Source organism: Prorops nasuta, unplaced genomic scaffold (assembly GCF_024137725.1).
Source record: "Prorops nasuta isolate Cenicafe-Biocafe unplaced genomic scaffold, Cenicafe_Pnas_1.2 PNAS00019, whole genome shotgun sequence".
Lineage (NCBI taxonomy): Eukaryota > Metazoa > Arthropoda > Insecta > Hymenoptera > Bethylidae > Prorops > Prorops nasuta.
This window is the reverse complement of record NW_027116816.1, coordinates 992715-1007042: the sequence shown is the minus strand read 5'-3', so window position 1 is coordinate 1007042 and position 14328 is coordinate 992715. Positions and strand designations below refer to the sequence as shown.

Here is a 14328-nt window from a genome sequence, read left to right as displayed (position 1 = left end):
TTATGACAATAATGTGGACAAATTAATTACGCCTTTTGTTGCACTTTCCTCTAATTGGCTCATTAATTAGAAACTGCTTACTAATTATAATTTATGATAAATGATGTATATAGATACTAAAGAGTGTTGGATAGAAAGGTAATTCATCAAATTACTGAATAAGTACCTGTGAAGTTAAGATTGCTGCAGAATTTTCTCGTAACACATTTATCTGCTCAGCCTTTTTGTACAAAGTGCAATATTTCAAGTTAGTATCAATAGAACTGATTATGGGGATGATCCCTGGAGAACAGGTATACTGTATGTAGCGTGATCATGTTGCTCGTATATAAATTGAATGAAGCACGCCTTATTCTAGCACGCGAACGAGATTTGTACGGTGATAGGTAAGGGAGTATATGCGCTGTTATACACTATTTTTTTTTTTGCTATTGAAATATAGTAGAGAGTTGATTCAACGAGTATCGACTGTATCGCGAGATTTTCCATGCAACTCCTCGAAATAATGAGAGAGAGAGAGAGAAGCATCATGGGTGCATGGAAGGTATGTGCGAATAAAATGCAGACTAGGAGAGATATATGAATGTACGCATCGCTCATCGCTCGTATTACTACGAGGATCGCGTCGCGGCGACGGTGGTTGGTTCGTACTAATGTCTTTGGCAAAGTAAGAGGTGAGAATTAGTATAATGTATGTCAGCAGCGGTTAGAAGGGTAAACAAGGACTAAGAGGTATAGGAGCCGTTGGAGGAGGTGAGTGTTGCAAGAATGGGGGTACGACGAAGGGCTAAGGTGGAAGTGGAGTATGGGATGGAAGTGAAAAGGGGAAGGGGATAGGGGAGCGGGGGTGCTGGTGGAAGTAGTGGTTGCCGCACGCTATGATAATATTCCATGGGCGAATTCTCGCGAAACTCGCCCTCTATTCGACGTAGTGAGACGTCAGACTCGAAAACAATGCGGCCCACGTACCGGAGCCGAGGAATCAAATGGCGCCGGAATACTAAACACCAAGAATACTTACCCTTACCTTGGCGCCCCTTCAGTTGGTAAGTGGGAGCTCGGAACCCGTCTCTCGTTCCTCCTAGCTCTTCTCTTCCAACCCTTTCTCTCTCTCTCTCTCTCTCTCTCTCTGATACTCACCCCTATATACACGCTCCTCCACGTGACTGATTCTATTCCAGTCTTTGAATATCATTTGCGAATATCATCTTATCGAAGCCGAGCGAAAACTGCGTTCCCTGAAAAAAAATGCCCGGACCTTTGTTCTGTTCCGGAAAGTGCTGTAGTACATATATTAGTTTACACAGATCGATTTATATTCCGTATAGAGAGAGAGTAAAAATTCTTTTGCCACAGTGAGAGAAGTGGATGAAGGGAAAATTTTAAGCTATAGAGCGATTAATCAGGCACGGTCGTGCGATAAAATTGGCATTTGTTGAAAATTCAGCAAAATCGGTTGATCCATTGGTCGTAAAGGAAGTTTTAATTTTTCGAAACGGAGAAAATATAAGAAGGATAGATGAAGAGTCAGCAAGGATAGGACGAAGGACGTTAAAAGTTATCATTGCCTTCTTGGTACCTTTGGCAGTTTTTTGCTTCCGTATAGAGGATTCGGGAATAGCGTGGAAAGGGGTCAAAGATTAAGAGACGAGGAAGGGTATATAATATAGAGACGGAAGAATCGAGAGGATGAGTCCGTGGGTGCACCGAGCAAACTGGTATGAGAAGCCGATCATGACTCCACAACGTGCCAAGGAATTATGGATACCATTATACGAGAAAGATTAGAGATCCTCGTAATATTTTTATTACCCCATTTCACAAATACGCGCTCGTACTCATCCCGACACACATGCGATCAACGTACACCTTGATCCAAAGAATTAATTGCAGAATTGTAGACACCTCACCAAACTTCTTATATTCGTTCATTGAAGACGGGATATTAGTTCTTCTTTTTATTAATACCTCAGTTTTACGAGCACTCACCCTCTTATATTTATCTTTATTAAATTTTAATAGATATTCCTCTAATAGTGATAAATCGATACCATAAACTTTATCTTTAGTATATTGCCTTCATGGTCTGATGTACTGCTTTTACATTACTACATAGTTTTTCCCTTTTCTTTTTTTTTTTTTTTTTTTTTTGGGTCCTTGTGTCAGTTAGATATTATTAGTTATACGACAATTAAAATCCGAGAGACAATGAGAACAAAAATCGTACAAAAAGTTTTTCTTAAAAATCTCAAGTTTTAAAGACGGCATTTTTGCTGAACAACTGTTCAACTTTAAAGAACGTTTGCAGCCATTGCTGAACACATCCGATGGATCGTCGTTTGCATAATCGTATTAAAGAGAGTATATTCCGTTTCAGTGGGACAAAATAAAGCATCGCAGGCTCCCGGGCGGCTTAGTTTGTTGCGGGTTTCAATCTAAATAATCAAAAATATTCTAGCTCTATTGGATTTGCTCCCGTCCTCTTTCAATTTCAGATCAGACAGATTATAACAAGATTTCCACTTAAAGTTTCTGAGGTCTTAGTTAGTTAAACTTCTGGTTATTTACCGTGTATCAAAATTGCAAGACAAATAATACGGAAAAGCTGGAATAATTTTTTTCGCAAAATAAAATATTTAGCAGAATGATCAATAATGTATACCACTTTTGTACAATATAACGTTGCGTTTATTATTATTGTTGTTGTTAATTATTAATATTATAATTATTATTATTGTTGTTATTATTATTACATAATTCGTTAACCACAATCTTCAAACGTTTATTTTGTATAATACAGTTTTATCTTCTATACATTCGCCCATTTCTATTCATCATTCCGTTACTTATTCATATATGTGTAGCGTACATTTTTGTTTGATGTTATATATACAAAAGCAGAGGTTATTTGTCCATTGAATAAACTACTATTAGTCCAACTGAATTACAGTTGGACTTTTTTATGGCTCATATTTTCCGTCACCGTCGCTTTCTTTTCACTACTTCTCTAACTCCGACTTAATATAATTACATAATTGCTGACAAACTTTCTTTTCATGGAAACTTGTTTCCTTCTCTTCCTTTGATCGTTTTCTTTTAGTTAATACTCACTTATTCAACTATTCTTCATTTTTACAATTTTTGTTAACATGATTTACGTATATCACTTGGCTACAAAATAATTGACAAAAAGTTATTAACGTGGTCGATGAGAATTAGCTGTGAACTTTTCTTGATGCTCTTAGCATTTTACGTCCAAACATACGAACAAATTTTGTATCGTCTATTATGTATAACTTATAGTATAAACTTACTCGAGTTGGTAATAAAATAAGAGACAAAAATATTGCAACAGTTATAGGCACAATTAATTTTAAAAAGTACGTACTCGCTTAAATATTAATATTAAGCTTGTTGACTTCTTTTGTCGCCCTTTTGTTATGAAAAATTTTGATATCGGCTCGTTTGACTCTAATACGGGCATTGGCAAAAACTGTGCCTATTAATTCCTGATTAACATTCATATTTACTAAGTTAACTAAAATATTTTATACATCGACACACGTAAAGCTCTGTTAATAGTTAATGTTTATTATTGTTTTAATAGTCTCTTTCATTGAAATCTAGTTTCTTTTTGGGACGAATCGCTCATCCCATGTATATGCTTAGCAAACTCATTCTATTGGTACACACTATAGTCCAAGAATATTCCCGAGATAAAAATGAGTTTACGAAACATAAATTGACTTTAGCTAAATTCAAACTTGAGATTATTTTTTCACATATTATTATTTCCTTTATTATACAATCCTGCTCATTGCAGTTTCATCTTTTAAATATTTTATAAACGAGTTTAAATATTCTATGGCATCGCAAAGGGCAAGTGAATATCAAAATTATGATAGGAAAAGGAGACAATACCACATACGAAATACAGTTCAGCCAAATGTCAAATACCTCCAGGCGTGGCTGCCGCTCAACGTGGGAAGACTCGAGTGAGATTTGAAATTCTGGAAAACTCGAATGTTTCGAACTGAATATGCGTTAAATTAAATCTCATCTATAGAAGACTAAAACTTAAGGAAATTAATTCATTTGTATCAAACACTGCGTAGTCAATGTGTGTTTAAAAAATTGACAAAGGTTATTTTTAATAGGTCGGATAAAGTGAGTAAGCTGAATTAATTGGTGGAAAATGAGCGTAGTTATCTACTCAGCATAGTATTTATATAGTATTTATAATATATTATTTGTCCTTATCCTCGGAGCATTTCTAAAAATTTATACACAGTCGCGGGAATATTCTGGTAGAAAACATTTTTAGAAACCCCTTCTCAGTACTGCATTTTGTCAATGCTAAAAATAGAAAATAGATTTGACGAAATTTGTCATTCGCGAAAAGGAAAGATGGTAAGAAGCCTAACAAATAGTATTGCATCAGTCAGCGATGTCTCCGCAATCGTATTGACAGTTATAGTCAAAGATGACTCGAGCTCCCTGTAATATGTATTGTATTTTTTTTTACAGTCCTCCCCTTTGTTTGCTTTAGAATATAATTTTTCTAACGTAACACTCGCGGTGTGCTTGATTTGTGTGGTGGATTTACAAGTCATCTTCATACAACGTTGTGCGATAGAGATCCGTCGTCCCGCCACGTGTTGGCTGGAAAGAAAAAGTCATCTTTTTAAATTCTCATCGAGAGCATTCCCTCGCGACGAGTTGAGAAGTTTTAGGGATAGAAAATCCTGGGTTATATTTTGTGTTACCTCTGTAATGCATGTCCTGTGCCATCGATGGACATTTAGCATCGTCCCGCTACACGAACAAACAATCTCTGGTTATTTATTGATTTTTTGGTTTAATTAGTTAGATAACGCAAACGCGCGCTAACGCGAAATAATCAAATAGGTTTGATCGTTTTTATAAGAAAAAATGTAGGATGAAGAAAGTATTATTTTTAATTGCGAAAAGAACATGCGCAATGGCCGCATGCGAAGGTATCGAATATTGCATTCATATTGTGAAAACTCATTGCGAGTACAAGCCTGTCATTCGCGAAAATTCCAATATGCGTCAAGGCCTGTGCAATATCTACATATATCTGGCAGAATAATGTACCTTTCGAAAATCGATGTTCGTCCTTATAGTCCTATGGTGAAGAGCCTGCAAAGGCCTAGAATTATTCCCGAGTGGCGCTTTCGGAGTGCTGACCGGGCCCTGCATTAATTTTCTCAAAGCGTAAAGCTGAAATACACAAAGAGATGGAGAGAGTGAGAACGGGGTATTAAAGTCTGAAAGCCAGGGCAATTCGACAAATTAATCGACTAAAAAATTTCAAAATTATTTCATCAAACAAAGGACTAAAGTAAATGGCAAAAATAGGAATGGCTCGATGAAACTACCAAAAACAAGAGAAGATATAAACAGCTCGAATGTATTATATTGCACTGTACTCGCATCCGAAGAGTAATTATAGATATTTTTTAACCAGGAGAGTGGTATTTTGGCAAAAGTGGATCTTACCTCTTGTGCAGTAATGTAAATAGGTTTGTTGAGAATCAACCAAACTGCGGTCTCCCAACAACCTGGATGCGTGGTGCTCCCCTCGTAAGTCATGTAGCCATTAGTGTCAGGGAGGAGTGTCTTTAATGATAGATGCTTTACAGGCGCGGTATCCCCTGCACAAACGATCGTTCCAAATTCTTATCAATTAATTAATTAATATAATAGCATAATTATCTCGCTTAAAATCTATATAATTATAGATAAAACGTTGTGGGATAATACAATTTATTTCGCACGATGTAAAGGGGTGAAATTTTCATTTCAAATTTGACAAAATACTTTCCGAGGGCGTTTTTTTTTTTTTTTTTTTTATCAAACATCGGTCGTTTTGCCTTTTGAGAAGTAATTTTTTTGCACATAAGTTGCGTTGAGGCGCACGTGACAGAATTACTGAAGATTCGTCTCAGAAGGTGCCTTTGAACTTTTAGCGTCCACGGAAAAACCGGCGGCGGGAAAAACGACGTCAATTCCTGAGGAGGAAGGAGGGCGAGAAAAAGAAGACGCCGCACGGCATATGGCAATGATTGGCACTGTACAAATATATGTAACACGTACATATACACACGCCTAAGGGACACATACCGTTCGCAGAGCCTCTGCCTGCAAGGGCTGCAAGCGCACAGACTTCGTGTGTAACGTAACCCATACAAACTTGGCCAATTTATGAATGTGGTTATAAGGACACGAACATCTTTCAGTCTTTGCCCATTGCGCTCGAAAGCTACGTCGGGTCGGAGACGCTGGAGTGTGTCTATATTTTCTACTACATTTTATGTTTACCCACATTCACATTCGTGCGCTGGTGGATTTTTGTTGACGCTACATGGAAAAAGAGCTTAAATTTGCTCTTATACGCAAAGATTTAGCAATTTCAATATCCATATTCTGAGGAAAGTCCTTTGAAGGACTGGACGTAAAAATACCAAAGCTGAAAATACTTGCAAAATCGAATGAATGGCTGTTACGACGACAGTCGCGTTAATAATTAATATTCGAAATAAATGGGAATTATTTGACAGTGAACTCGCGTGAGAACTTCTTTGCGACTGTTGTAACGTGCTAAATACATTGATGTATAAGCAAATAGAAAAAAGACACATTGGAGAATAAAATGTTAAAAGGAGAGGTGATGTAAGGGTTTATTGGGAAATGCTGCAAGAGGGAGCGAGAGAGACGAAGGATGAGTGGCGTGCTCCTTTGTCTCTTCCCATACATCTCTCCCCTCCCCCCTCCTCCCGCCATTGTTTCACGTTTGCTCCTTCTCCATGAAAAAGTTAATGCATTTCATTAATTACGGAAGCATCAGGCATTTCTTCCTCGTCATCCTTTCGCTTTCCATTTCTCCCAACTTTGTTCCCGGCAATATCCGCCAGTTGATGATATTTTTCTGTCCACGCCATTCCATTATTATCTGCTCACCCCGTAATTTTAATGCTTCCTTTATCCAAACAATATCCCGATCCTTCGGGCTATATACCCTATATAGGCGCATCTTTCTCCGAAGAAATCAGGACACGCGATAAATAAAAATAAAGTATACACTTGGCCGGGGGGTGTTATGCCGGTAAAGTGCGTGCGAGTTGTCAACTAGACAAGGAGAGATATGTATAACGAATTGGGAAAGGAGAAAGTTAGATATGAGTGAAAAGATGAGGTAGCAGTGTACAGAGAAGTATTAGGGTAGAATAAAAAAGCTAGAAAAATAGCTCCTCCTCTTCGGTATGAATGGCATCTTTCTTTCTACTGAAAGAAGATGGCGTGAGAAAATTCACAGGAGGAAGGGCACCTTCAGGGGACGATACTGGGCAGGAAAGTAGATATGAAAGTGGGAGTTATAGTGTTATGCTCACCCTTATGTCGACGCACCATTTGCAAACACCTTCTTCTCTTCCCGCCTTTAATGTCACGAACTCAATACGAGAAATAATATAGTACTCCTATACGTATATATATATATATATGGTAAGAGCTATTTCGAGTGTTGCTTATTCATATACTGGAGCTAACTCGTGTATGTTATTTTCTCTATGCCTATATAATATACGTTACCTATACACATACCTTATTTTAACATTATATAGGAATACTAAAGCCAAATTATTACGCGCAAAGTCCAACTCCCCCCAACCTAGATCCTTCATTTACTTATATATAATTTCTTTCACAAATATCGTCTAATAGCTCGCAAAAGGGAGGCTAATGACAACTATAATTAAAGTAAACACAGATAAATTGACGCATACATTCCCTTGTGAGGGAATGTTTAAATCTAAAGTAGTGCTCCGTGTGCATTCAATCTTGTTTACAAATACTTTTTCATTACGCGTGCAATGTCTTCTCTTACGATCGTAATTTTTTCAATGTCTACATGAAACGCCCGTAATACTATCGTGGACAGGATAAAGAACAGCAATTTTTTTACAAGTGTAAAGAAACTGTACTCCTAGAGAGGATATTCTATAACCTGTAGGGGTCTATGACGATACTATAGAGAGAGCATGTTTAACAAAATTGTAAATAATCTTTATATATCTACGTACATTTGTAAAAAGGTATTTTTGCAATGATCGAACGTTATATATGGATAAAATTTAATCAAATATCTAAGTTAAATGATTAAATTAACTTGTTGAAAGCGATCGAAATTTTTAGAAAATTTCTGCGAAGGCTTAATTTAATATACTTGCTGTCTCTCTCTCTCCCTCTCCCTCTCCCTCTTTCGCTCTTCCAGCCGGGAGAAACTGGAAGTCAGAAGACGGTTAATCTTGGCGGAACCAGGGCGCGACTTCACCTGACTTTTAAATATGGCGGAAACAAAGACGGTAGCAATCCACGAAAGTAGAAACTGTAAATCGCTCAGCTTAAAGAAAGGACTTTAAACCAACATTATTGTAGAAAGTACTAAAGATTTATGAGAATTTAAGGAAATCAAATCTGAGAGGTCCGTAAATATATCTTTGATCGCCAGTACTATTTGGCTGTTTTCACTTTTTCCGTCAAGTATTTAAAGTATAATAATAATATATATGTATATATATATATATATAATGTGGAATATTAGAACACACCGTTAATTCCTCGAAGGTTCAAGAGTAAACATTTACATTTAGTCTATACTGCAAAAGCTTTAGTGAACAGTTTCCTCCAAGACACCGGCTCTCCAGGGAGAACATTGCGTCTTGGCAAACACGTTGGCTGCTCGTACGGAAAACAGACTTCTACTACTGCAAGTGAGTTGTCCATAGTTGTGCTGCGGCGGACACTTCATACACAGAATAAAGAGCATTTTTTTTTCTTCTTCTCTAAACCAGATTACTCTCACTCAAGTTTCTTTTACATTAAAGTAATATCGATTACACACACAATCTTGTTTTTTTTTCTTCGTATAATTATCAATTGAGATTAAAAAGTGTGTGTAGAAAAGTTATATATATATATGTATAGCGCAGTAAATGTTTTCTGAACGATTCGAGCAGCAAGTCGTAAATGCAGATAGGTGGGAATGAGAATGAGAATATTTCGAGTATAAAAGGAAAAAGAGAAATTTACAACTAGGTGGAATATGACGAAAGGATGTGTCTGCAGGTTTAGTCTTGACTAAAGGGTTGCAATCGGGAGAGGAGTGGGCGAGGAGCGTTTTGTAATCGGGTATGAGGAGCTATAAAATACAATTTCAGGGTGTCGGTTTAATACCACGCATACCTCACGAATATTTCATCTATTATCTACATTTCGTAGGTACGTAGGCATTCGCCTAGCTGCTTCCACGCGCTTATATAACGGGTGTGCAACGAGTATAAGGATGATGGCACGGACATTTATATGTACTAGTGAATATTCCCTCATTTACTGTCTCTTTTCGCCCTTTTTACCTCCCTGAAATTCTCTTTCTCATACACACCTACCCGTTCCCAGCTGCTTTTACTGAAACGTTTCATTCAATGCGCCAGTGATATCATTCAAAAATCCGTAAAATTTTCATACACCTCTGCTTTTTTACTACGCATAATACATATCAAACGCCCATAGAAAAATATAATAATGTATTCAGCAATCGCGCTTTTAACAATATTTACGAAAACGAGAAATAACGTATCTTCCTCATCGAGTACATTTATTTATTCGACGGTTGGTCTATCGTGTCGAATCTTACAGTTGCACTTTTTTAGAAATAAATATGATATATAGGAGAGGAGCCCAGTTTGTTTTTGAAAAATGCGAAATAAAATGGTTCTAATCTCCCTTTATTATATTTATATGTATTAGATGACAGGATAATAATAATTATTATCCCACCTTGTATACAAGCAGCAACGATGGAGCGCATACGACAATGGAATACTTAGATTCTCAGTGTCGCACCTCCCTCGCACCATTCTCTATTGTCTTATGATTTATGTGCTCTGGTCGCCGGCGCCGTGTCAACAGGGTATTGATTGAAATACAAGCATACAAATACAAATACGCCTACACTGACGCCACGGGGCACACCTATACGCGTGGACCCCTGATTTGTGACACCATCATGCCATGTAAATCGACCACCCTCGTTCCACCCTCCGACACCGATCGTATTAACCATATAAAAAGCTCCGGGCACGGATGCAGGTCGAATCGTTTAACTTGAAACGAATTTGCGGCCGACGCGCTACCAGCAATTCTTCCGGAACATAAGCGTATCTGACCGATGATTTTTCACGCGCAACATTCTTCCACTGTTCATTCATCAACAAACCAACTAATCTCTTCCCGAACGCGATCGCTAACAATAAAATATACCTCTTGATTTATATGGACAAGCAATTCTATATTTCTTCTTCAATAAACACGAGAAGTTCGATGATATAAATGATACATAGACATCTGTTTATATACACATATCGATGCAGTTTAAAGAGCCATAATAGAAATTAGTCGAGCGAGTGACGAAGATCACTGAACCGGAGTGACTCAAACTCACATGCCGATCGATTAAACGGCTGAAAACGCATATTTTTACTCTCATCGCATTCGTGCTTTGCTAAAACAGATTTTCGTTAAATATGACAGAAGCTGAACCCTCAACCGTGACGAGTAGTATAAATGATTTTCCATTAAAATTTTTCCTCATTTACGTACTAATGGAAATATCTAATTTTTATTCGCCGTGGGAAAGGAGCGAGAGTTAAGGTCTCCGGCGCGATAAAGCTCTTTACTTAATTTAATAATGTAGAGTTTAAAAATCTGTTTTTTTATTAAGTGCGAATTATCGAGAAAGCGGGCAAGAAATATGAGCGGGATTGGTGAGGTAGCGCGAGGAAGGAAAGAAGGTAGGTGGCGATGGAAGGGGGAGGGGAGAGGGGGGTGTAGAGGGGTAAAGGACAAGCAGGAAGGAGGCAGGCGGCTCGGGAGCGATTGTGCAAAATAAAAGGGTGAATAATATCGAGTCACACAGGGGTGGAGATAGTCGGCTTTTCCACAAGGCCGCGCTGGCACGGATATTTGCTGTGGCGAAATGACTCGTTATCTTAAGAGAGACATTTCGCACCCCCTCCCTTCCATCCCTCCTAGTCGTCTTCCCACTAACCTCCTCTACTACCTTTTCTACCCAGCCAGCAGCAAGCTACCTCAGCTGCTTGCATCACCCCAACCGTGAGCGGCCCACGCTCATCTGCCTCTACTATATTTTTTTTTTCCTCCAGAACCACCACCACTACCACCACCACCAGCAACCACCTCGACTTTTCAACATCTCGACTCAGCGAGTCGTGTGCCATCCCCACTTTCCATCCTCTCTTCTTTCTTCCCAAACCCGTGTCTCTCTCTCTCACACTCTCCTACCCTCCACTCGACTCAAGCTCACCTCGCTCTTTCTTTTGCCCAACATTTTATTTATTATCCAAGGTTATCCACGAGACGGGTACTTTCTACTGTCAGTTGCTGAAGAACCTCGAGTCGACGTATTTGGTGCGTAAAGTGCACATTCACCCAAATGCACTGCCTTCCCTTTAGTTAGGAATTACTTTTCCCACCATGCTTTCTTCGTCCGAGACTCTCCCATGCACATTGCACAGCCCCAAGACCTTTTGGAACTTCCTATTAATTGCGGTCGAGGCTTTTCAAATATACGCGGCTAACGGCTAAAAACACTGTCGCTTCCCTTCTATGCTCGCCATTCTTTTATTGTCATCTACTCATAAAATATGCACATAATAGTGACAGCAGCTTAACACTAGTCACTTCTGTACCAGTAATTTTTGATACAAATTCTATTCAGAGTCTCTGCAATTTTTCTCACTTGGAGTATTCAATTAAATTTTCCTTAATGTAAATGATATATTTAGTTTTTTTTTAGTAATATAGCCACAACTCTATAGCTATACAAATGAGCTTAGTTGGGTACCTATTGTTTATTGCTTAAGAGGAACTTGTTAAAAACGATGGTGCACCCACCTCGATGTATCACCCTGTTGAACACACTGGTTATGATCCGCAACTCTGGGTTCGGAGTCTCGCCAAGCTGAAACAGAAACATTCTTATTTTTATACTTAGATATAATCCATGCCCTTCGGCCAAGTTCCTCCAAGCTGATTTTCAGCCATCATTCACCACTCTTTCTTTAGCTCTTTCTCTCTTTTTCTCATTCTACTCGGCCCTAATTCGTTTTCCATCGATTTCCCATGAAAGAGGTTGTTCGGTGCTGCTAAGTGCAGCGCATAAAGAGGTGAAGGCAAAGAGTCGTTTCGAAAGTTCTACACTGGGCGCCATTAAAGGTAGCTATAAAAGCCACCTAGCCTAACATAACCGCGATTCAGAAGTAACGATAAATATCCCCAAAGTTCATCCGTCAATAAAGCCGATGGAAAGTTTTGTCGCATAAGTCTTCGATGTCTTTGTACAATATCGTTTTCTTATTACATACTTTTATTAACACAAAAGCTAGTTAAATACTAACAAGTTTGAGCGAGTTTATAATATAAGTGGAATATACCAAAAATGCTCAGCCATCTTAGGACATTATAATACAAATCGCGACGAGACCAAAATAAACGTTGTGACAACCCAGATTTTACATTCCTCAGCGTGGTTTCCTGATTTTATATAATTTAGATACCATCCCTTGTGCCCAGGGGTACGATCCGTTTAAGTTACACTCGTCAACTTGCACCTTTTCAACACACCTTTACGATCTGCTCATTGGAAGATGGAGCACCTGTTAAAACTTTATCCTGTAACGGCCACCTTGCACCACCTTGGGATTATTTACAATTCTTCGATATAATTTTGCATTTTTTGTCATTAGTAATGGGAACTATTTGAATAATAGTCAGTTAAAAAATCATGGACAGATCATCCGGCTTGAAGATACAAGGTTGCAAGTAAATATTTGTGACACTTATTGGTTATTGCCATTTCGTCGTAGCATCATAGTCCAAGAGATGAGATCACATATACTAAATAAAAAAGCTTTGGCACTTTTTTTTTCATCAAAAATTATTAATACTTTTAAAATAAAATTCCTCGTATTTTGTTGCAATGAACATCTTAGCGAAGGTACTCGAGATAATACGAATATTTTCATAATTAATAGGGCAATAAGTTATTGATCCATCATATCAAAATTACTGTCAATGTTTCACGCTGATACCTACTAATTAACACCCATGTTAATCAAACACCGTGTACGTGTAACGGCTATATAAGCCGAGCAACTTTAAACTGCTTTTATTATTTAAGAACCGTCTGTTGGGCTCTGTTCCCATATCATCAGCTACTCTCAATTAACCAATTAAACATTAGTTTGCACAACGATCATTAACGCGAGATCGATTAAAAACTAATATCGCAACGCTTACTGTGTGACTAAAGTAATTAATCGGATTTGGATCAAATTAAACTTTTTATACCTATTATTTCTGATTGCGTTTATAAACGCTTATAATAAATGAGGATTCGAAGCAATCATAGATTATAAAAATTAAATAATAATAAATAAAACAAGTGTATTAATATCTAAAGCTCGCGTTAAATATACAGGGGAGAGCAAAAATGATATAATTTATTATCAAATAACCTAAATATTAAAAAAAAAAATAAAGTAATTTTACGATAGACTAATTATGAGATCATAGGTTATATAGATTTTTAAAGTTATATATTTCAATTATTTATCAAATCATAAGAAATTTTATATAAATATATTTTAGTAATTTACATCAAATTTGTGCAAAAATAGAATTAATTCGCACTAAAAAGATTGCTTGATACACCTTTAAAACACGATAATGATCTCTTACGTTCTAAGGTAAAATTAATTTTTGTATCTGTTATAGGAAGCATTTACCAAGAACGTTCCGAGGATACTCACATTTGCCCTTACAACCTGTAATACGGACTGTGTTCTCTAGCGAGCGTTAATGATTTTGAATGAAATATAGATTTGAAAAGAGCTAAAATTATTTGTCAAAGATAATACCCTTTTTATATAAGGATTGATCCGAATGATGGGGAGATCCAATTAATAAATCAATACTAATGCCAATTACAAAATTTGAAGAATATAAAATGCACTATTTAGAGTACATATACGTTTGACTTTACTCGAAATAGGATATAAGACACGAATATTATATATAAATAAAATTGAAAGATTAAATTTTTACGAGAAAGTTTTGAAAGCAAATTCTCAAGTGAATTAAATTGATTATCGAAACTGGGTGAGTATGATACGACTTGCGAGATTTCTTTCATTAGCTGGCTGAAATTTGATCATTGGTCTTATC

General features: G+C 37.2%; 1 protein-coding gene across 2 annotated transcripts in view; it reads right to left on the bottom strand.

Moving 5' to 3' along the window:
• Positions 1-2699: 2699 nt before the first annotated feature.
• Positions 2700-14328, bottom strand: part of CARPA (Carbonic anhydrase-related protein A) — a 109700-nt gene continuing 98071 nt past the window's right edge. The window contains exons 6-10 of one of the 2 annotated variants that reach the window (XM_066738729.1): positions 11998-12064; positions 5524-5678; positions 5119-5244; positions 4767-4815; positions 2700-4680 (exon numbers count right to left, since the gene is read on the bottom strand). In XM_066738729.1, coding sequence (XP_066594826.1) covers positions 4616-4680; positions 4767-4815; positions 5119-5244; positions 5524-5678; positions 11998-12064 — 462 coding nt within the window. In that variant the 3' untranslated portion in view covers positions 2700-4615. The remainder of the gene's footprint in view (positions 4681-4766; positions 4816-5118; positions 5245-5523; positions 5679-11997; positions 12065-14328) is intronic. The other variant, XM_066738730.1, reaches the window with a different exon arrangement.